This window comes from Nicotiana attenuata, unplaced genomic scaffold (genome assembly GCF_001879085.1).
Source record: "Nicotiana attenuata strain UT unplaced genomic scaffold, NIATTr2, whole genome shotgun sequence".
Taxonomy (NCBI): domain Eukaryota; kingdom Viridiplantae; phylum Streptophyta; class Magnoliopsida; order Solanales; family Solanaceae; genus Nicotiana; species Nicotiana attenuata.
The window spans coordinates 54,610-76,400 of record NW_017672893.1 but is presented as its reverse complement, the minus strand read 5'-3'; the positions used below and the strand labels follow the sequence as shown (position 1 = coordinate 76,400).

At 39.1% G+C, this 21,791-nt stretch overlaps 1 protein-coding gene across 1 annotated transcript; it reads right to left on the bottom strand.

The window, feature by feature from the left end:
• Positions 1-748: 748 nt before the first annotated feature.
• LOC109214844 lies at positions 749-1,177 on the bottom strand. Its single transcript, XM_019378799.1, has one exon. It carries the CDS (start codon positions 1,175-1,177, stop codon positions 749-751), a length of 429 nt encoding a protein of 142 aa, XP_019234344.1.
• Positions 1,178-21,791: the final 20,614 nt, after the last annotated feature.

Genomic DNA, 21,791 nt, shown 5'->3' with positions numbered 1-21,791 from the left:
TATTCTTTTGCTGCTTCCCGGACTTTTTCCCAGTGAGGATGAGTGCTGGTATAATTCCAGCTTGCCCAATCTTTTGGCTATATCTCTCTCGGGATGCACCTGTTTTGCTGGAAGAGGATTCTTTTGTGCTTCGCTATATTCTTCTTCCATGGACAAAATGGACACGGGAAATTTCCACCAGAATGATGCCTCTGCTTGCGCATGGACATTTCCATTAATAATCTTCACGGGCCTATGGAACATGAATACCTTTGTTGTGTAGGAATCGTAGAAACATTTTATCCAATATCTTCTAGGCTTGAACCATAGTAAAAATACTTTAAGAGCTGGTTCAATGTTATCAAAATCCTTGAAGACGTTGCATTTGAATTCCATAAAAATATAATACTGATGGCATATGTACCAGAAAAACCATAATAGTTCTTGTGGAAAATCCTTGGCTTGAGCTATGAATATATGGCAGAACGGATATTCTGGATTGACCCCATATGGCTTGAGAATTGATCCTCCATGTTGCCGGAAAACTTGGAGCTCATAATAAGTTCTTCTTTTCATAATAATTTACGGATCAAAGGGATCCATGAGGTTGAACAACTTCGGTGGATGATCTGCTGGCTTCAATGAACTTGTTCCAGGTATATTTGAAAGCATGAAGATGTGCCTGATTAGCTTTTGATTTGACTTTAGTTTTGCTGGGGAAAATCTCTTTGAGAATTCTTCCCGTCGAGACAGAAAATCAGCGAGAATATTATCCTTTCCTTTTCAGGTGCCTGACTTGAATCTTGTATGGAGAGAACCATTGGGCCCATCTGAGAATTTGAGGATTGGGAATAATTTTTGCATTTATCTGGATCATCTTTGGGAAGGCCTTCATATCCATTTCTATCAGAAACTCTGTGTGAATCAGGAAAAAATTGAATTTCTTGATTCCATTCTTTACTGGAAGGATTTCCTTGAAGGTGGAGTGGTAATGTTGCTCATCCTCTTTGAATTTTCCGCTGGCATATCCACATATTTTTCTTCGGCCATCTTTTTCTTCAAATAGAACGGCACTCCAATATTCATTACTGGCATCAGTTTGCAGTATCTTCTTACCGTCTGAAGGGATATAGAGGGACTTGACATTTTTAGAAATCTCCTTTATTTCCCTGACTGCTTCATCTTGCTTCTTCCTCATGATGGAGCATTTTTCTTGAGCATCTCTGTGAGTGGAGAAATGTATGTAGAGATATTTGGGATGAAATCTCTCACATAATTTACTATACCCAAGAACTGTTGGATCTGTTTTATTGTGAGGTTGGTATGTGGAAATTTGAGTAGTTCTTGACATATATGTGGTCCTGGACTGTATGCACCTCGAACAAAATGCATTCCAAGAAAATAAATCTCTTTTTGGGCAAGAACCATCTTTTTTGCTGAAAGCATGATCCTATAGTGAGTTATCAACGCCTCAAACTGACGAAGCAAGTTGACATGTTCCTCCAATGTATCACTAAATAACACGATGTCATCAATGTAAACTAAAGGGGTATGGAGGATGGGCTGGAATATTTTTATCATGGCTTTTTGGAACAAAGAGGGTGCAGTTTTCAACCCGAAGGGCATGACTTTCCATTAGAAGTGATGATCGGGGATGCAAAATCCCGTTTTGGGTATTTCTTCACGGTGGATTCCCAATTGCCAAAATCCAGATTTAAAATCAAACTTGGAAAAATATTTGGCCTTGGCTAAGTGGAGAAAAGAGTGAGTTTATTTGGGATAGGGAATTTATCATCTTGGAGGAAATGGTTAAGTGGCTGGTAGTTAATGACTAACCTGAGCTTTCCTCTTGTCTGCTCAGCTCTTTTGTTGACATAAAATGATTCGCATGCCCATTGTGAATCCGATGGCTCTATTAGATCAAATTCTAAAAGTTCTTCGCATTCTTTCTTTGCAAGCTGAAGATGATCTGGATTTATGCCTGAATGACTGGATTTTGTTGGATTGATGTTTTCATTCTTCTTGAATGGGACCTTGATAAAAAACTCTTCGTTTTTTCATAACGGGCTTTTCCTTTTCTTTATGAAATCCTTGTGGGATTCAACACATGAATGCTCAATGAAATTTTGCTCAATCTCTTTGATTTGTTCGTCGTTGGTGATTTGGAATTGCCTTGGAATCTCAGAATAAGGTTTAAACTGCTTCTTAAAAGCTATCCTGTTAGCCTTGATCTAGAGTTGATCTCTAAGGTTTCTGTAAAAATGTCGAATCCAACAATAAGATCTTTTCCTGGTACATCAGACCCTATCAGCTGTGTTCTGTACTTCAACCCTGGAAAGAACTCTATTGTGACCAGATGCTTTGTGATGGCGGTGGTAGTCAAGATTCTATTTGATGCAGTGTAAAATCCTTAAAGTGTGGCACCTATTGATCTTCAGGGAGAACAACGGGATTTATGAGTGAGGAAACAGCTCCAATATCGATGAACGCAATAACTCGAGTTGGTTTATCCCATTTGGATGAATAGAGTTTGAGTTCTACTAGAGGAACGACTACGAGAGCGTTGATCTCCTCTCGGGCTTCGATCACTGGTTCTGAAATTTGGTAGTGATCATTGCCTTTATCTTCATAGATATCAAGAGAGAATAAAGTATCTTCACTAGGTTCATCATCCACAGAGAATATGGATTCAAGGTCATCCTCTTTTCCGAGATGTATACCAGTGTAATCTTCAATCTCTTCAAGGAGTTTGATAGATTTTCTTGATTGGGGACAGTTTTTCGCGAAATGTCCAATCTTCTGGCAAATAAAGCATCTACTTTTCTTGTGAAAATTTCATGGCCTTCTATGTCTGAAATATTTTGTGATTCTCTTGGACTTTCATTTTCCATCTGGAATTCTTGGCCATCTAAACCTCCTAAATCCTTTCTATCGCCTAGATGTGTGGCAAGAACATCCTGCTCCAGTAATCAGATCGGATCTACGACATAATTTGTCAAGCGCTGGATTGTGCTGGATAATTTGTTTTAGGGCTGAGCGTTTTGTACAAATGTCCTCCAATGCTACGAAAATAGCTTGCCTGATGTAGCCGAATTGTGGGACTGTTATTGATTGAAACTTTTCTTCAATGATGGTCATGGTTCGGCTTGCCAACAGCTTTGGAAGGGAAGAGACAAAGGCTTGCTTCAGGTTGATGTCTCCGTCGATTTCAAATTATATCTTTGCCATTTTTTGAAAATGCCTGTCAATGTCATTTCTGTCGAATGACACACACTTCATCTCGAAGAGTTGTCTTCGCATTTTCTCCTGTCTTTGGCTAGTATCTCCGCAGAAAACTCCATGTAGGATCTTGATGTTGAAAGCAAAATCTTGGGATGTAAGAAAAGTATTTTTGTCTTGAATTACAAGTGAGTTCCACCAATATCTGAGGATTCTTGAGAACCGTGAAGTTAGTTCTGATAGAATGATATACTTTTCTCGTTCCACCAAATTTTTGGTCACATCCAAGTATAGAAGTCTTGGATCCTTCGAGGCCATTTTGAAACCTTGACGTCATCTAAGGTGAAAGTGTGGAAGCCAGTTCCAACTGGTTTTGACGCCATGTGTTCATATCTTCTTTCTGGGATTGGTTCATCCGTCATGCCTTCTTGATCCTCCTCTACTTCAGATTTTCTTGGGTCTCTTGGTTGGCTCACAAATATTGGGGGATCGTCTTCTTCGGAAGAGTGTGATGTGGAATCATTGCTTGATTGAGAGCTATCTTCCATTGTATCATCGTCAGATGAATTTAGAGATTCTAACCATGTGGTATCTCCTTCTGACATGTTTCTTGGCCGGGAAACATAGAGGTTCGGAGTCTTCTGATCAGAAATCATCAGATTTTCGGGGTTGGACCCTTTTGAACTTTCATCGTGATCTCGCCTTTTCTTGGTTTGTTTTTGTGCTGCAAGAGCATCTTTCCTTTCCCAAACCATTTTTGCAATGTCAAAATCATGTTCCTCTTTTAAGGGTTGGGTGAAAGAGATAGGATTCTGTGAGGTAGTAGAAAAGTTAGAAAAGGTGTTGTCCAATTTTGGTGGGGAATATGCTTGTGTTGACATGGGATAAAAGGTAGATTTTGAAGGGAAAAGTGGGGTTTTTTGTGACTCAAAATGGTCATTTCTCAAAAGTTGGATTTGTTCCTTGATTGAAATCATCTCCTTTTGTTGTTGTTGGAATAACTGGAAAAAATGAAGTTCCTGGCGGACAAGTCTCATATTGTAAATTTGCCAATCTTAGTTCCAAGGCTTTGATTAGTCCTGCATGCTGAGATAATGTCTGTTCCACCTTTTTCTCAGTTGTTTCCACTTTTCTCATTAACTTGTTTTGTGTAAGGGCCACATTTTTTATGGTGTTGCCAATATTGTTGAGCACTTTGTTTTGGCAGATGGAATTTTCTGATTGCCAGTTCATTGTTGCTTCGATGTCATTCGTTGGGGGTTTTTCTCCAGAAGGTAGTACTATATTTTTCTTGGGGATTTTTGGAGCATGGCTGATACCCTCTTTTTCAAAAGGCTGGAGTGAAGGAAAATCTTGGGTATGACTGGAGCTTGAAGGGCTTAGCATGAATATCTGCGGTTGTGTGGACTTTTGGGTTGATGGCGTTCTAGGTTCAGGTGGCTTTTTGGATTCTGGGGTATGAGTTGTTGGCGGTTTGGGTTTGGGTGTGGTTCCACTATCTTCCCAACTTGGAGTGTAATTTTTCTGGTAATATTGGCCCTTCTTGGGGTTTGTAACTGATAAGAAATTAAATTCATATTTACCTGGGCGGCTCAATGAGCCAATTGAAGGGTCTTTATTTTCATATTTGGCTCGCAATTGCTTTTCAGTGGTTTTCCCTTTTTTCTTGGATTTTGGTTTGGTCTTGTTAAGGCCAAATCTTTCCCAATGACGCAGATGGTGTTCATCATATTCTCCAATTGGGTCTTCCAAACAGTCTTGGCAGTCGCAACCAAGATCCCAAGGGCAATGTCCCGTAAAGGGGAATTTGAACCACTACACTCGTTTTCCTTCTTTGTCAAAATGTCGACACTAGTCATGTTCTTCCATGATGCTTTGTATATTCCAGAAGAATTCTCCGTCAGGTTCAGGGTATGTATCTGTTGTATCTTTGGGTTGAATCATTTGGCAAGAGAAGATGGTTTTATTGGGTTTTTTGAGATGGGAATGGTCAAAGCTTATCCAAATGTTTTTGTCATTTCTTTTGGTAAAAGTTGGTTTACCAGATTGCAGAGATTCCTCTAGTTCCCTTAGCTTTTCGTAATTTGTGATCCAGGAATCAAGGATTTTAACAAGCTCATCAATGGAAATTTGTCTGGGTATTTGGGTGCACACGGTGTTTCCTTTGGTAGCATCAATATTCAAGAGTTAAGCATTTTCTCCTCCTGGAAGGCAAAGATCCATGGCATGATTTTGGACTTGCCACACCATTTGGTGATGAAGAGTCGCTTGGATAGAATCTTTGGCTTGTGGGGCTCCTTGAATTTTGACATGGATATTTAGTGCTTTGGTGAAGTATGGGTCATAAAGAGACATGTTGAAATTTGGAAAGATAGTTATGAAAACAGTCCTAACATTCAAGGTAACTTCTGCAGTACCCAAATTTGCATGTTGGTACTCCAAGTATCTTGTATCTAGAAGAGAAAGTCTAGCTACTACAGGTTGACCTTTCTTCTGTGATATGTTAAAGCGATTCGGATAGCACCAAAATGGATATGGGTAAAACCATGATCTCTCCATTGTCTGGGAAAATCATTTGAATTTGAAGGGTGATAAATTGTTCCTATCGAGTGGAAAGAATAGGATGCTGGTCAAGTTTTTAGGCAGCAACATATTCTTTGACTCCTTTTGGTCTATGTTGGACTAAGGAACGAATTTGGGTGCAGGGTGCAAATTATTTTTGGCAAAAGCTGAGTAAGGATTTATGAGGGGTAGTTCAGTGGAGGATACTTTCTGTACATCGGGTAGGATATCTTCTTCATACAGGTAATCATATTTTTTGGACAAGGCTTTATTTAGAGTCGGGGACATATTCATTTTGCAAGGGAAGAGGACTGCAACAAGGCTTTCACCAGGTTGCTTGAAAAGTATGGTGTAAAGCACAAGGTGGCCACACCATATCATCCTCAGTCGAGTGGTCAGGTTGAAGTTTCTAATAGGGAAATCAAAAATATCCTAGCAAAAATCGTCAATGCAAATAGGACTGACTGGTCAAGGAAGCTAGATGATACGTTGTGGGCATATCGTACAACATTTAAGTCTCCCATTGGCACCTCACCATACCAGTTGGTTTTTTGTAAGGCGTGTCACTTGCCAGTGGAGCTTGAACACAAAGCCATGTGGGCTCTGAAAACGTTGAATCTTGACTGGGCCGAAGCTGCTAACTTGAGAATGACACAACTCAATGAGATGGAAGCATTCCGTCTCCATGCCTATGAGAGTGCAGCCATGTATAAGGAGAGAATGAATTTTGTCCATGATATGAAGATCTTGAAGCGGGAATTCAATTCTGGTGACTTGGTCTTACTCTTCAATTCAAGACTCAAGTTATTTCCAGGAAAACTCAAGTCCAAGTGGTCTGGCCCGTTCAAAGTTGTGAGTGTGTCCCCCTATGGTGCTATTGAACTGGAGTCGGAGGATGGAACTCAAACTTTCAAAGTGAAAGGTCAACGAGTCGGAGGATGGTACCACAGGGGAAAGGCATTTGATAGAACAATTCGCTCTAAAGGATAGTCCAACAAAAGCCCTCACCAGTGAATAGCCCAAATGGGGTCTGTTGATACCCAATTTTTCACTGTATATTTTTACATATACAAAATACTTTCAAAATAACATATATATGCATATATAAGCATGCCTAAGGATTTTAGTATTTTTTCCAACTTTTTAAAGATTCTTAAAATCAATTTATTGTCTATTTTAGCAGTACAAAATCAGTAATTATTCCCAAAATCCTCAATTTTGGTGAATAATTTATTTTATTATCATGTTTATACAAAAATATAGTTAAGGTAATTTTTTATACATTTTTTACAAATTTATTTTGTATTTTAAAGCTAAATTGCATATAATTGCAATTCTAGCCTATTTTAAGTTTAATAGCATTTTAATTATAAAAATTGGTTCCAGTATTTTTAAATTAATATTTATGTGTTATTAACTGACTCAGTACTTTTAATTTGCTTTTAAAATTATTTTCACTATTTTTATAAAATAAAAAAAGGGAAAACTGGCTATTTAACATTTAGCCTCATTTCTTTGCAGTTACAGCCTATTTACATTTCAATTTTAGCCCTCAAATTGACCCAATCCTAAACCCAATTGGACCGGCCCACTTCCAATTTTACCCAACCCCTTAACCCATTTGTTTAACCCGCCCGGATTTTCTTTCAATCCAGGCCGTTGATCATTTTGATCAACGGCCAGGATCACCCCTTTCCATTTTAATTCACCAACCCCACCCTAATCCCCCCATTTCGTTTACTGCCGCTCTTGAATACTCTCCACTCCCAAAATTCTCTCAAAGGAACCCTAACCGTCTCCGACCCTTTTCCACCGTACTTTCACCAGAATCCATGGCTTCTCAGGCCATGGATGGTCTGTACTCACCCCCTCCACCATTAGGCCATGGGTGTTCGAAGCTTTAAGGTCTGACCTTGATGATTCTCTTTTAGACCTTCTTAGATCTATGGTTCTATGGCCTCTCCGGCCATGCTCAGGCGTATTCAAGCATTAGGAGCCTATTTCCCACCTCATCCGACTCCAGATCGGATTTTCTTCCGAGCCTTTCTCATTTCTATGGTTTCTCTGAAATCCTAAGCTATTCGAGATTTTCTTTGTTTGTTTTCTTAGCTTTTTGATATATTTGTGTTCTACTGGATTTTTTAAGTGTTTTCCCCAATCTTTTCTTTCAAAATTGTTTCTCTTCGATTTAGGGTTTCTGAAAGGTTTTCAAAACATCTTTCTGATTCTTTTCATTATGTGTGTTTGTCTATATTATGCTCGTGTGTTTTTCTTCTCTACAACGCATGTGTTGTTCTTCTGTTTTCTTCCTACTATACACGATTCTTCTATATCTTTGTATTCTACTGTGCCTTTAGACTAGGCTCGCATGTTAATCTTTGTTATATTCTTCTATATGTTCTTTGCTATATTTTCAGTATTTTTCTACTGTACGTGTTTCCTACTGAGTTCTTAAATTTTTTTTGCTTTACCTGACTTTGTTTGAGTTCTAAGCATGCTTCCTTTATTGTTTCTTAAGTTTACATTACTTCTTCTCTCTGCTGAACATGCTTAAATTCCGAAGCTTTTCTCAAACATGTTCTTTATGCTTTCAAACCTGCTATCATGTTTGTTGGTCTCTTATGAGTCTCTGAAAGAGACCTCTGAGTCTGTTTTAATGTCTTGCCTTCTTATCTCTATGCCTGATCCAAGTGAAAACCCTAGAATTTGGGGGTTTCTTTGGCAAGTTCGATTTTTGGATTGGGGTTCTACTTTGAAACCCTGAACTCTCAGAATCATTCTGAGTCTATTAATTGGACGTGAACCTTTTAATGACTGTTTCTATGATAGTCTTTTCTAATCACCATGACAACTCCTTCATGTTTGATATTTGTGTGCCTTATATATGAGAAATTCTTCTTTCATAAAGGTTTTGCCAATTATGATTGATTCCGAATTCCTTTTAGTATGGTTTGATTGATTGTTATTGATTTTCCTTAAGTAAAACCCTTTCCTCTCTTTTCCTGACTTGGTTCATTCGAACAAAGCCTGCGATTTTGATTTTACTGACTGTTTAATTGGTTCCTTTTCCTTATTTTCACAAACCGTGTACCACTGGACTTTTTTTTTCCTTAAATAAACTCCTATGTATTTACCCTCTTTGTGTTACTTTGGAAAAGATTTCAGTCAAATTCTTTCCTTAACTCTCTTCTACCCATTTGAAATCAGAATCCCTTAACTAAAGGGAGACTTTATGTGATTGATTGTAAAACTATTTTCTTAACTTTTCTTACTTGCCTTCTGCACTATAAAAGGGGACTACCCATCTGCACTTTCAAGGACACACGATTGAATGCTCTTTAAGACAACTTCGAATTCAATACTTTTACACACCTTCAGCTTACACTACTCACCTAACACTCTCAATTTCAATACTTTCACATCCTCATCTGAGTTTCTTCTGGCTGTTTGCTTGCAATTTGGGCTTTACTACTACTTTTTCTCTGCTTACTTCTGAAACTGGTATGTCCTAATTTAGTTTTAGCCATCACACCAATGTGTTTATTTACAACTTCTGCAATCCCGTTTACTTTACTGTCCATGCTCATTGATTAATCTGTATATTATTCTCTTTGCACCTGTTTTCTGCTGTGAATCCTTATACCCCTATTCCCTCTATGTGTTTGTGTGAGGCCCCGTAAAATTTTTGGCTCAAAACCTAGTATGTTGTGGTGTCGACTCCGAATGTGTGTTAGGAATGAGTAGTATTCTTCACGGCGAGCAAGCTCGCCGCGGTTCGGACCCTTGGTATTGATCTAAACTTGTAAAAATCAAAAGAAATCAATTTTCCAGAAAAATGCAATTCTGCGGCCAGAATGCGGTCGCAGATCTAATATACGGACCGCATTTCTGCCGCAGAGTGAAACAGAAGAGTTGTCAAAATTAATGTTGAAAATGCGGTCTATGATGCGATCGCATAATCAATATGCGGACCGCATAATCGTCGCATAAGTTCCTCAAGAATTTGTGAAGGTCAGTTCTGCGGTGCACAATGCGACCGCATAACAGGAATGCGGACCGCATTCCTGTCGCAGACCCAAACAGACCCCTAAGAGTTTTGGGGGCAATTCTGCGGTCCACTCTGCGGACCGCATTTCGATTCTGCGATCGCAGAATGCGACTGCAGATCTTGCTCGGCTTCTATTTTTTCTAAATTTTAAAACCCGACCCCTTTGTAATAAAAACACCCATCCCCTCATTCTTTAACGACCTTCTGCACAAAATAAGAGAGAGGAAGAGAGGGTCTTGATACAGAAAGTCATCTTCTCCAAAATTTTATCCTTCAAAACCATCCGGGCCGGGAAATCTCAAGCTTATCTTCATCCCCCTTCTTCTTGCAGGTAAAATCCCTAAACCTTTTTCATTGAATTTCTGGTTTAAACTAAGGGGGGGGGGAGTCTCATGCATTGGTTCTTGATTGTAATGGTTGAAATCATACATGCATGTCCATTAAAACCATAAACCTAGTGGGAGTAATTGGGTGGGAGCAAAGACTTGTACAAAGAAGGGGTTAATAACCTAAATATGTTCGGGTAGTGATTTTGAACCTTGAATTCTAAGCTATGTGTATTAATTTGTGCGCTATATTGCCGTTGCTAGATTTTTGGTGAATTGGAAGTAGAAATTAAAAAGGGATTCAACTCCAGGTATGTATGGCTAACTTTAACCGTTGTAAAATCGCCATGCTTGGTGTCCAAATACTTGGTATGTGATATCTTCATGGATTAGTTGTGAAGTTAAACTCTTGTGAGTAGTATGTGTTTTCTTGTGTAAACCATTTGTGAATTCATGTCAATGTTGTGCCTTAAACGTTGTTGGTTAAGACGTCCGATTTGGTTGTGCAAGTAAATGGCAATAAACCAAGTTGTAATTGCGAATGTGTTATGTGGTATGAACTGTGGAATAAATGATGGAAAGGAATCGAAATTGGTGATATTGAAATAACTGTGGTAACATCCTTTGTGGCTAGTTGTGGAAAATTATTGCTGTGATTTAAATGGTACAACGGGCTGTTAAAAAAGATGGAAATGGCATTGATAGTCATATAAACTCTGTGTGAGTTGTGCTGTTGTTCTTTGAGATGTGTTGCTGTTGTTATTGGGATTTGTTGTTGTTATTCCTGAAACTTGTTGTTGTTCTCCTTGTAAATTGTTGTTGTTGTGCTATTGTTTGTGAATTGTGATTGCTCGGTGGGATCGGGTTGCGCGTCGTAACACGAAGTATTAAGGTATGGGTTGTGGTGATAAGGGTGGCCGAGGTAATAAGGGTGGAAAGTGATCGAGGAAATGAAACATGAGAACATTGAGAAATTGAAAATGTGGAAATGATGATGGGGAAAAGGAGAGATTGTCAACTTGTTTGCCTTGATTGTTTTTCCTTGTATGTATTCAATTGTTGTTTCCCTCTATTGTTTGTTATTCGTGTATGGTTTGAGGTTACTCAGGGTAAAGTTTGTTATACATACCAGTACAATTCAAATGTACTGGCGTCTCTTTTGCCGGGGGCGCTACATTCGTGTTATGATTGTAGGTGGATCCGTAACGGGTACTCCAGCCCACCGATCGTAGCTCCCCTTCGTCCTCCATCAGCTTTTGGTGAGCCCCTTTCCTCTCGGGGCCCTGCGTGGCTCAGGCCGCTTGTTTTCGGAGTCTTATTTTTTTTGATTTTGTGTAAGGTATAGCCGGAGCCTTGTTACCGGCAAATACTATATTATCCTGTTGTACTTTTAGAGGCTCCGTAGACAGTAGATGTGGGTTAGAAACTTGTGTAGATCCGTGTTTTCATACATTGGTAACGAGTTGGTGATTTCATTACTATTATGTAAGTATGTATGTGTTTTGTAAATTAAAAAGTGCTCTTAATTAATTATTTGGCAAATTCTTTGAATAATAGAGTAAGGAAAACAGGGGGTAACATGGGGGTTAGGAAAGGCACCTAGGTTCGCTTGGCTGGGGCTACCCGGTCGGGCGCCGGTCATGTCCCTCGAATTTGGGGTGTGACAGTTTGAGTTAAGGTTCAGGCATGGCAGTATCCAAATTGCTGCTCATGTTTGGACCCGATCCTTAATGGATCCTAGCTCCCAAACAAATGTGGCTAACAGGCTAGTCAGGGGTGTGCCAGCACTCCTAATTGCTGGGTATGACCACCAGCTTGCCATGGCCTTCCCAGAATCCCCTCTATTGCACTTACACTCATTCCTAGTTTCTAAGTTCTGCCCCCCTCCTATGAGCCTTGCTTTGGGACCTTGAGTTCCCTCTGAACTTGGGCATCTGAGGGCTGGCCCTTCCACACTGCACTTTAATTCAATTCTGCAATTTATTTGGGTGTAAGCACTGTCCGGAGTTCATGAGGCTCTTGGGAACTCTGACACACCCAAAAATGAGAAAGGCTTTGGAAATCAGATCTTTGGAGTTGGTTTATTTCATGTTTCAGACTTGGAGTCTAAATTAGGCTCTCCTTGGTTGTACTTTAATTTCTGATGTAATTTTACTTTCCTTTATTCATTCTGGGTTGTAATAATTTGTAATAATTTATGGGGGGTATATAGTGAAAAGGGGAGGGTCACTCATGTATGCATGTGGGTAGACATCATGTTCTTAGGTGTTTATTCCTGCAATCTCATCCTGCTTTTCATCTATGCATATTATATAGAAATCTTGCTTATAGTTCTTCACTTATGCATGTCATATAGAAATCCTGTCTATAGTTCTGCACTTATGCATTTCACATAGAAATCCTGCTTATAGTTCTGCACTTATGCATGTCACATAGAAATACTGTCTATAGTTCTGCACTTATGCATTTCATATAGGAATCCTGCTTATAGTTTTGCACTTATGCATATATAAATACCATGCCTCTGAGGTTCTGCACTCATATAGATACCATGACTATAGGCTTCTGCATTCTTGCATCGTATAGATAACCTGCCTATAGGATCTTTTAAATTCTGCATTTTGCATCTATCATTAGGCAAACGGTTTATAGGTTTAAAATAACAAAATCGCATTATAGATACCATGCCTATAGGACTCTCATGTTTCTATAAACGTTTTAAAATCAATCACGCCTAGAAAGCATGTCTATAAGGGTAGTCAACTGAATCTGAATCAAGCCTAAAATCAACAATTTCGATACTCAACATCTGCAGAGTGTATGTTTGCTTTCTTTAGAATCAGTATACTTCGCATTGCTAGATATCATGCCCATAGGTCTCACCTAGGCAAGCCATTAGGTAATTAATTAACTACACCAGTCTTTAATAATTACAACCAGCGGGCAGGCCTAATTTGGACTTCTTATCTGAAAATATGTGATAAATCAGCCACGCCCCAACGTTTAAGTTTAATTAAAAACCTAATCAGTATCTGAAAGACATGCTAAAACTATATGTTCTTTATGTTTTAAGGAGGTCTGTTTGAGCCTTATCTGCTATGTGCTTCCCCATACTTGTCATGTATGTTTTGAATGTCGTCTTAGACTTTTGTCCTTTTTAAACTCTAAAAACCAATTTTCCCTCCCCTTTAGGACTAGTAGTCCCTAATACCTCCGGGTCTGATAGGATTGGGACGGGTAATAGCATGCAATAAGTAACGAGACCATTCCGCGATTTAATACCTTAACGGGGTGGATAAGGGTAGACATGGATATGATGACCACGCGATAACCCTACGTGTATAAATGGTTACCGGGTGTTGTGTGGGGTGATCTGTGTTATTTATAAACCTAGGACCCCCCCCCCCCGCTCCCTCTTTACTTGTTTACTTCCTTTTTCCAGAATTTTAAAGCTTTTTAGTTTTCAGTTTCTTTAACTTCTTCTTTTACTTCAATCACTTGTACTTGTTATGCAAAATCTCTCTATTAATTGTTTGATTTTCAGTATTGTTTCTCCCCAAACTTTCGCCTCTTTCACTTTTTTTTTTCGAATTACTTGCATCAGTTATTTGACCCCTTCTCCTTTACTTGTGTATCTTTCTTTAATTATAAAACTACCTTCTTCAAAATTTCAGCACTCTTTAAAACTTCTTTTATTTGCAACCGTTATGTGAAAGTTACCTAGTATTTATAATGCTTGCTTGATTACTTGTTGTTTGTATTTAAAGTCACAATTGTAGCATGACCGGGAACCACACTAGTGGATTTTGAGGGGTGCCTAACACCTTCCTCTCGGGATAATTTCAAGCCCTTACCCAATCTCTGGTTTTCTAAATCAAATTCATTTTTAGTGTCTTAATGCACTTAATCATTAGGTGGCGACTCTTCTAAATTGCAAACCCAATTCCCAAAAGGAAAAGAGTTGTCCGCCCAAATGTCATAAACCCGATTTCGCGAGAAAAAGGGGGCATCGACAGGGTCAACATCGTCGTGCCCCGTCGTTAAATCAAAAGCTTCTTAGGAGGCAAACCATGTGTGGTAACACTCTTTTGTTAGTTGTTCATTCATGTAGGTTTAGTTGATAGTGTTGAGTAGGTTGTCGTGTGTGTTAGAGTGCAGGTAGTCCAAAATATCATAATCAGGGTGTTCGTGCTGAGGTAAATGAAGAAAAAAAAGGGTCCATGGTTTGCAGCAACTATGCGGTCGCATAATGACTTTGCGAACCACATAGTCATCGCAAACACAGGCAGAAAAACTGGCAAATTGAGGTTTTCAAAAATGCGGTAAGATTTCCATTTCTGCGGCCTGCATAACAACTTTGCGAGCGCAGAACGCATTGCAAAGTAAGGTTGGGCAACCCAGTCATTAATCCATCGCACAACACATATGCGACTGCATAATGTGTTATACGATGGACCTACCCGCCACAAAATGCACAGGTACAAAAACCCTAACACATTTTGCATATTAGTCACACCCTCACTCTCATCACACACAAGCACTGAAACACGATCAAAAGCAAAAACAAAAAAAAAAGCAAGGAAAGAAAAGATAAAAGATCAAAAACACACACAATCACATGAAAAGGATCAGACTTGCATAGAATACTCACCTCGTTCACATTATCTTGCTCAGACATCTGGTATGATTCTTTTCCCTTTTTCTCGTGACTGTATTGCATGTTTCTTCCTCATTTCTGAGTTCCCATAGTCGTTTCCCCTCATTCCCCAGTTCTCTCTGAGTAATATTGATATTAGGGTGATGAAATTGGTTGAGGGTAGGTGTGTATCGAGGTTGTGTGGCATGCTTAGAAATTGTTTGAACTCCTTTCCTCCCCTTTCCTCTCAAAACTTTGATATGGGGATCTGGGTGGGAATTTGAGGTTAGCATTTGTGATTGAGGTGAGCGTTATTGAGTGAGGTGAGAATGATTTAACTGAAGAAGACGATCTTTGCGGCCCGCATAATTGGTTTGTGGTCCACAAAGTCATCGCAAATAGTAACATAGGTGTCCTGATGACAATTGGGTATGCGATGGGGTTCGCGATCGCAAACCATTTTTGCGGACCGCATAGTTGCCGCAGACAGAGTCAGTTAAATTGCCTATTTAATAAGCAAAAATGCGACCACTTTGCGATCGCATAAGTATTTTTGCCTTCTGGGTATTGAAAATTTGCAATGGGTTTGCGATTCGCAAATTCGCATAGTTGTTATTCGATCGCATAACCCATCGCAAAATCTACTTGTTTCGTTAAAATTTTCTCAATGTGATTCCATTGCTATTTCACCCACTCACGTTGTTTCATTAACAGGAATGGCACCAAGGAAGTCTATTGCAACGCGATCACCGCTCGCTCGTGGAAGGAAATAGGCTGTTACTTTGAGCCAACAGGCACAACAATCCAAACGTCCACGACCTACGACCAACCGCAACACTTCTAAGCACTCCTCCTAGTTTGAAGAGGAGGAGGCACAGAGTGACCTCAAGCCATCCGTTGACCTACAGGCTGAGTCATAACGGAAAATTGGGGAGGATCTAAATCTCAGATTTGGAGTCACAGGCTCCATGAACCTATACAAAGAAGGGCTAACAAAGAGAAAGATTCTTGAGGAGAAGTAGTTGAGTCTAAACAGTCTAAAGGAGCACTACCTTCACGTGATCGAGAACATTAAGAAGAGGAAATGGGAGTTCTTCACTTAAGTCCCAGATGAATATAATGAGACACTTGTAAGGGAGTTCTATGCTTCTTATGGTGCCTCAAGAAATGCTGAGCAAAAGAGGAGCATGATATTTGCACAATTTGTCCAAGTTCGAGGGGTCCAAGTACTTTGTGATGACGCCACCATTAATGACCTGTACTTTGAGGATTGGTCGTCAGGCACGGTTGAGTATGATGCCAAAGTATCCAACAAAGAAAACGAGCGTGCCTGGATTGCATCTGTCATAGCAAAGGGGACACCCTCATGGATTGACGCACGCCAAAAGATTTACAAGTAGGATCTTACACAGCAGGGTCGATATCGGCTCAGTTTTGTCTGCTCCCGTCTGATGCCGACTAGGAATGAAACTGACATAAACATTGATAAGGCACTTGTAACGACCCAACCGGTCGTTTTGAGCTCTAGCGCATCGTTTGGCAATTCGAGGTGTGGTCGAAATTGAATTTCGGAAGTTTAGAGTTGATTTGGAAAGGAAATTCTCATTTCGGAAGCTTTAAGTTAAAAGAATTGACTAAGGTTTGGTTTTTGAGTAAACGACCTCGAAATCGGGATTTAAAAGTTCCAACAGGTTCGTATGATGATTTTGGACTTGGGCGTATGCCAGGATCGGGTTTTGGATGACCCGGGAGCGTTTCAGCGCCTATTGTGGAAGTTATCTTTATGGGAGAATTTCATAAATTTGGGTTAAAGTGCATTTCACTGTTATTGATGTGCGTTTGGGATTCTGAGTCTGGGAATAGCTCCGTATGGTGATTTTGGTATTGGGAGCGCGTTTAGAAGTGGATTCGCGGGTTCGTGGGTCATTTTAGAGTCATTTGGATGAAGTTAATAATTTGAAGGTTTTTGAGAAGTTTGACCGGAAGTGGACTTTTTGATATCGGGGTCAGAATCCGATTCCGAAAGTTGGAATAGGTCCATAATGTCGAATATGACTTGTGTGCAAAATTTAAGGTCAATCGGACATGATTTGATAGGTTTCGGCATCGAATGTTGAAGTTTGAAGTTCTAAAGTTCATTAAGCTTGAATCGGACTGTGATTCGTGATTTTTATGTTGTTTGACGGGATTTGGAGGCTCGACTAAGTTTGTTATGTGTTTTGGGACATGTTGGTATAAGTGGATGAGGTCTCGGAGGGGCTCGGGTGGATTTCGGGTGATTAACGGATCGAATTTGGAGTTAGAAGGAGAATTGAGCAGCTGTCTGGTATAACCGTGTCACACCTCCTTTTTTCTCTTACACCCCGCAAGGGCGTAAAGGAGTTTTTCCACTTAAAGGATAATCGGAACGGAATTTATTATTAAGATTCAGAGTCGCCACTTGGAAGATTAATGGTGTCCCAAGTCACCGGTCGAATCCCGAACCGAGGAAAAATATGACTCTGTTAACAGTCCGCGAACCAGAAATCCGAGTAAGGAATTCTGTTAACCCGGGAGAAGGTGTTAGGCATTCCCGAGTTCCGTGGTTCTAGCACGGTCGCTCAACTGTTACATTTGGATTTATCTGATTTCAAAAATGTTTTAGCTTATGTGCTTTTTAACCGTAAACCGCTTTTATTATTATTTTAACGAGAATCGCAACGTCGTGAAAACGCGTATTGAACCACGTCACATAAATGCACCCGTGATTGTTGACGCATTTTGACTTCGTTGAGACTTGGATTTGAGTCACATAAATGCGCACTCGAGTTTAGGAAGGTAATGTTATTAAAATGCGCGCCTAAAGAGACTAACGCGTTATTATTTTGGGAAAGGCCGTGAAATTCGCTAAACGGCCCATTCTGAATTCTAAGTATTTTATTATAACCATTTATTGAGGGCCCCGCAATTTACATATTTTGTTCGGCGAGGCTCATCTCATTTATTATTTAAAAGGCAATTCTAAAAGCATCTATGATTTTCTATTTTACTGTCTCTAAAATAAAAGAAAGAGTCCTAATTAATTAATACACTTGAAGAAATCAAATTCTATTATTCAATCTCAAAAATATTTGGCAAAGCAGTACCAAGTCTGCGTGACTTTTGGCCTACAGGGATATTGAGCAATCCCCCAACGCAGCTGCAGAATACGAGCAAGGCTCGAGCCTGGACGGAGACAACACATAACATTCGCACATGAATTTGAGCGGCCCAATTAATTCTAAAGCAAAACGACTGATTCAATATTTTGCTTAAAGTTGTAGAAATCCCCTTTTTACTTATCACCAATTCTATTTTGATCCCTTGTTTCACTTGGTTCAGAACATAGACTAGATTAGCAATTCTAACAAATTCACACAACTTAACCAATCACACTATCCTCCATGGATCCAAACTCAAAGTAATAAGATATTGTTCACTTTCGATTTTACTTCATGCTTGGCGTCATTCTATTTACTTATCTTCTGACGGATTCTTAGAGACCACTAGGTGAATAACAAATTGGAAACAATGACTTTTACTAACATAAATAGACTGATCGTTTTGCATCAATCTCTGAACCACTGAGGTTACTACTAATTACGGCTACATGAAATTGTTTAAGGCATGCATTCAACCTTAATTTAAACTTGTCATGGCTAGCACACCTCAAACACACCGATTCCACAAGCAACTGCACCCTTAATTGTTTCTGATTTATTATTGTTAAGCTAAACTGGTATTAGCTGAAATGAAGCTGCAACTAGATAACCACAAATTTAAACCATCCAAACAGTCCAATTAAACACCTTCCAGTCAGGATTACACTACAAATCTAACCTATAGCCAACTATTATTGCATCATGATCCAAACAATTCAGCAAGGGTCCTAATTAAACAGTCCTTAATATAATACAAATCAACCAAATTAAGGCTAGGCTATTACATATTACTGTCCTGATTATAACCACAAGCATTTACATGAGCAAAGACTTGAAATACGACTTCATTTCATTCCAATTGAAGGTTACATCAGGGCAGATTCAAATGTGTACCTGAAAGTCAAGTTGAAATGAAACAGAAGAAGAGAATCAGCAGCAGGATCGAGTGAGTAAGCAGCAAAGGCCAGCGAGTGAAGAACAGCAGTTCAAAACCAGTTTTATAACCCAAGGCAAACCAGAAATGATTGTAGAACTCTAAAACCAACAGATCCACACACAGATCGGTTTGAACCCCCAAAACCAAACTTGAAATCAAACCAGTGACTTCTCTGAAGCTTCAACCACCAAAACTGAGCTAGGAATTGTAAATCAATGACTAAGAGTCGAAATCCCCCTAAGATCTTAATGGCACAGTAATTGTTTTGAAGTTTTTGAAGGTTTTCTACTCTTTTTTTTTTTGGATTTTGAGTTTGAATTTCAAATTTGGATCTGAAAGTTAGAGAGAGCTCTTGGGGGAATTTTTTGGAGGTCAAAACTTGTTTATGAAGCAAAGAGGACTTCCCTTTTATAGAAAAAATCAGCTGCAACTTCCAGATTTCATTTTTTAACACTTTAGTCCCTAATTTCCTAACTTGTTGCTCAAGTTACTGCCCTATGTTTACTGAAATTTAAACTAAGGCCCTCTTCTAGAAGAGTCTAGAGTGTCCTAGCTTTATCTATACATTATTCTTATTTAGGAATGTCGATACTACCCTTGTCTTACCCCCTAAATTACATAACCTAGTCAAACTAACCCCCATCCCTCTTACCTTGGTCAAATAACCATGGTTAATTATCCAGGGGCTGGAATCATTCAGCTGTAACCAAACCATTTTCTAATTAACAAAATCCCTAAAATTGAACTATCAAGTCTATCTAATTTTTATGAGAACTGGAAATTACTTCTAATTAATACTGTTACTACCATGAATCAAACAAAATTCAGAACAAAATTAACAAAACACAGAATCATGCTATCAAACAGAAAATTACGAATCAAACACAAAATTAAAAAGAGCTGAGTCATGCTATCAATTGTCAATCACACAGAAAATTCAGACTCAGACAAAAATAGAAACAAACAGAATCATAAAACAATATGATCAGAAAAAAAACAAATCAATTAAAGACTCTAAGAATCCTAAATCATTTAACATGAAGAAAGATTAAACATGGAGGGAATATCACATTCAAACAAACGAAAATTACTATGTAAAGAAAGAAAAAAAATAAACAAGAGCTAAACAAAAACAGATATAGAAAGAAAGAGAAAATTTGCAAAGACTTACTGATTTTACTTCAACTGACTGGATTCGAATTTGATCCTCAAATAATATTGTTTGCCTATTCTTTGCCAAAATAGCCAAATAGCATTATCAAAAGATCAATCGATCACTGAGAAAAATCCAAGCCGGCTGAATTCCTTAAGACTCCCAAATCAGAAACCAAGATCTAGGATTCGAGCAATTAGGGCTGGATTTGAAAGAAATTAGTTTGGGATTTGGGAAGAGGAGGTCAGGGAGAGTATATGGTGTGATTTTGGTAGTGTTTGGGTGGCGGCGGCGCCGTGCACGGTGGTGGCGGCGCCTAGGGTTTCAAGTGTTTGAGGCGTTTGGTTGGGATTTGAGGAGAATTAATCATAGATTTGTATTGAGGAGGTTAAGACGGTGTAGGGGTGTAAATTTGGGCAAATTTGGAGCTTNCCTTAATATAATACAAATCAACCAAATTAAGGCTAGGCTATTACATATTACTGTCCTGATTATAACCACAAGCATTTACATGAGCAAAGACTTGAAATACGACTTCATTTCATTCCAATTGAAGGTTACATCAGGGCAGATTCAAATGTGTACCTGAAAGTCAAGTTGAAATGAAACAGAAGAAGAGAATCAGCAGCAGGATCGAGTGAGTAAGCAGCAAAGGCCAGCGAGTGAAGAACAGCAGTTCAAAATGAGTTTTATAACCCAAGGCAAAGAAGTCACATGGTGCCAATGAAGCCGGATTCCACATGAGGGATGCAAAGAAGTCACATGGTATCGATTTGGAGTGGTTTGGGTCAATTAGGGTTTTGGCCGGAAAATATTCAAATTGAAATTCGAACAGTTCGAGGCAGATTCGAGAAAAACTAACCGGGGATTTAGATAGGGGAAGGGGAAAGGGACACAGGGTGTTAATTTGGACCGATTTGGGCGAGGTAGTGTCTTGGCCAGAAAGTTTTAATTCGATATTCGAAGGGCTGGGAGGTGATTCGAAAGAAATGACTTGGATATTCGGAATGGGGAGGCTGAGGGGATCCCATGGTGTTAATTTGGGGGGCATCGGCGCCGGCGCCGCCATTACCGGCGGGGGAATTTGGGGCGGCTCAATTAGGGTTTCTTGAGAGAGATGAGGTCTTGGTTCTCTGAGGAAGATGACTTAGAGGGGGGGAGGGGCGTATTCGGACAGATTTATACCAAAGGATCCCCACTTCTGAGCCGTCCGATTGATCAACCTCGACGGCCCAGATCTTCAAGCGATTAAACGGCGTCGTTCTGTTTATTAGGGGGGCAGGCCGGGTTAAGGACGGGGTGTGGGCCGGTTTGGACAAGTTTTTTGAGGTTTGGGCTAGGCATATGTTAAGTAGAACATCCCAATTTGGCACCTTATAAAGACCTTCTTCTGTTTATTTGTTTTCCTTTTGTTTTCTCTTTTTATTTTTTTATTTTCATTGTTTATATTTTCTTATTTTTTATGAAATGCTAAATTAAAATAAAACCAAATTGACACAAATTAAGAAAAATTGAAACTAAAAATGCAAAAAGACCAGTTTTGTTTGTTATTTTCTTTATTTTTAAGCAATTCTAACTACTACTTAATCCTAAAATATGAAATTAAATCTCAAACAAATGCCAAATGTATTTTTGTATTTTTCATATGAATTAAGATGCACAAAAATGCAAACAATTAACAGAAAATAACACAAAAATTCACAAAATTGCACAATAATGAAAGAAATCATTTTGTTTTGAAACTATGGGAGT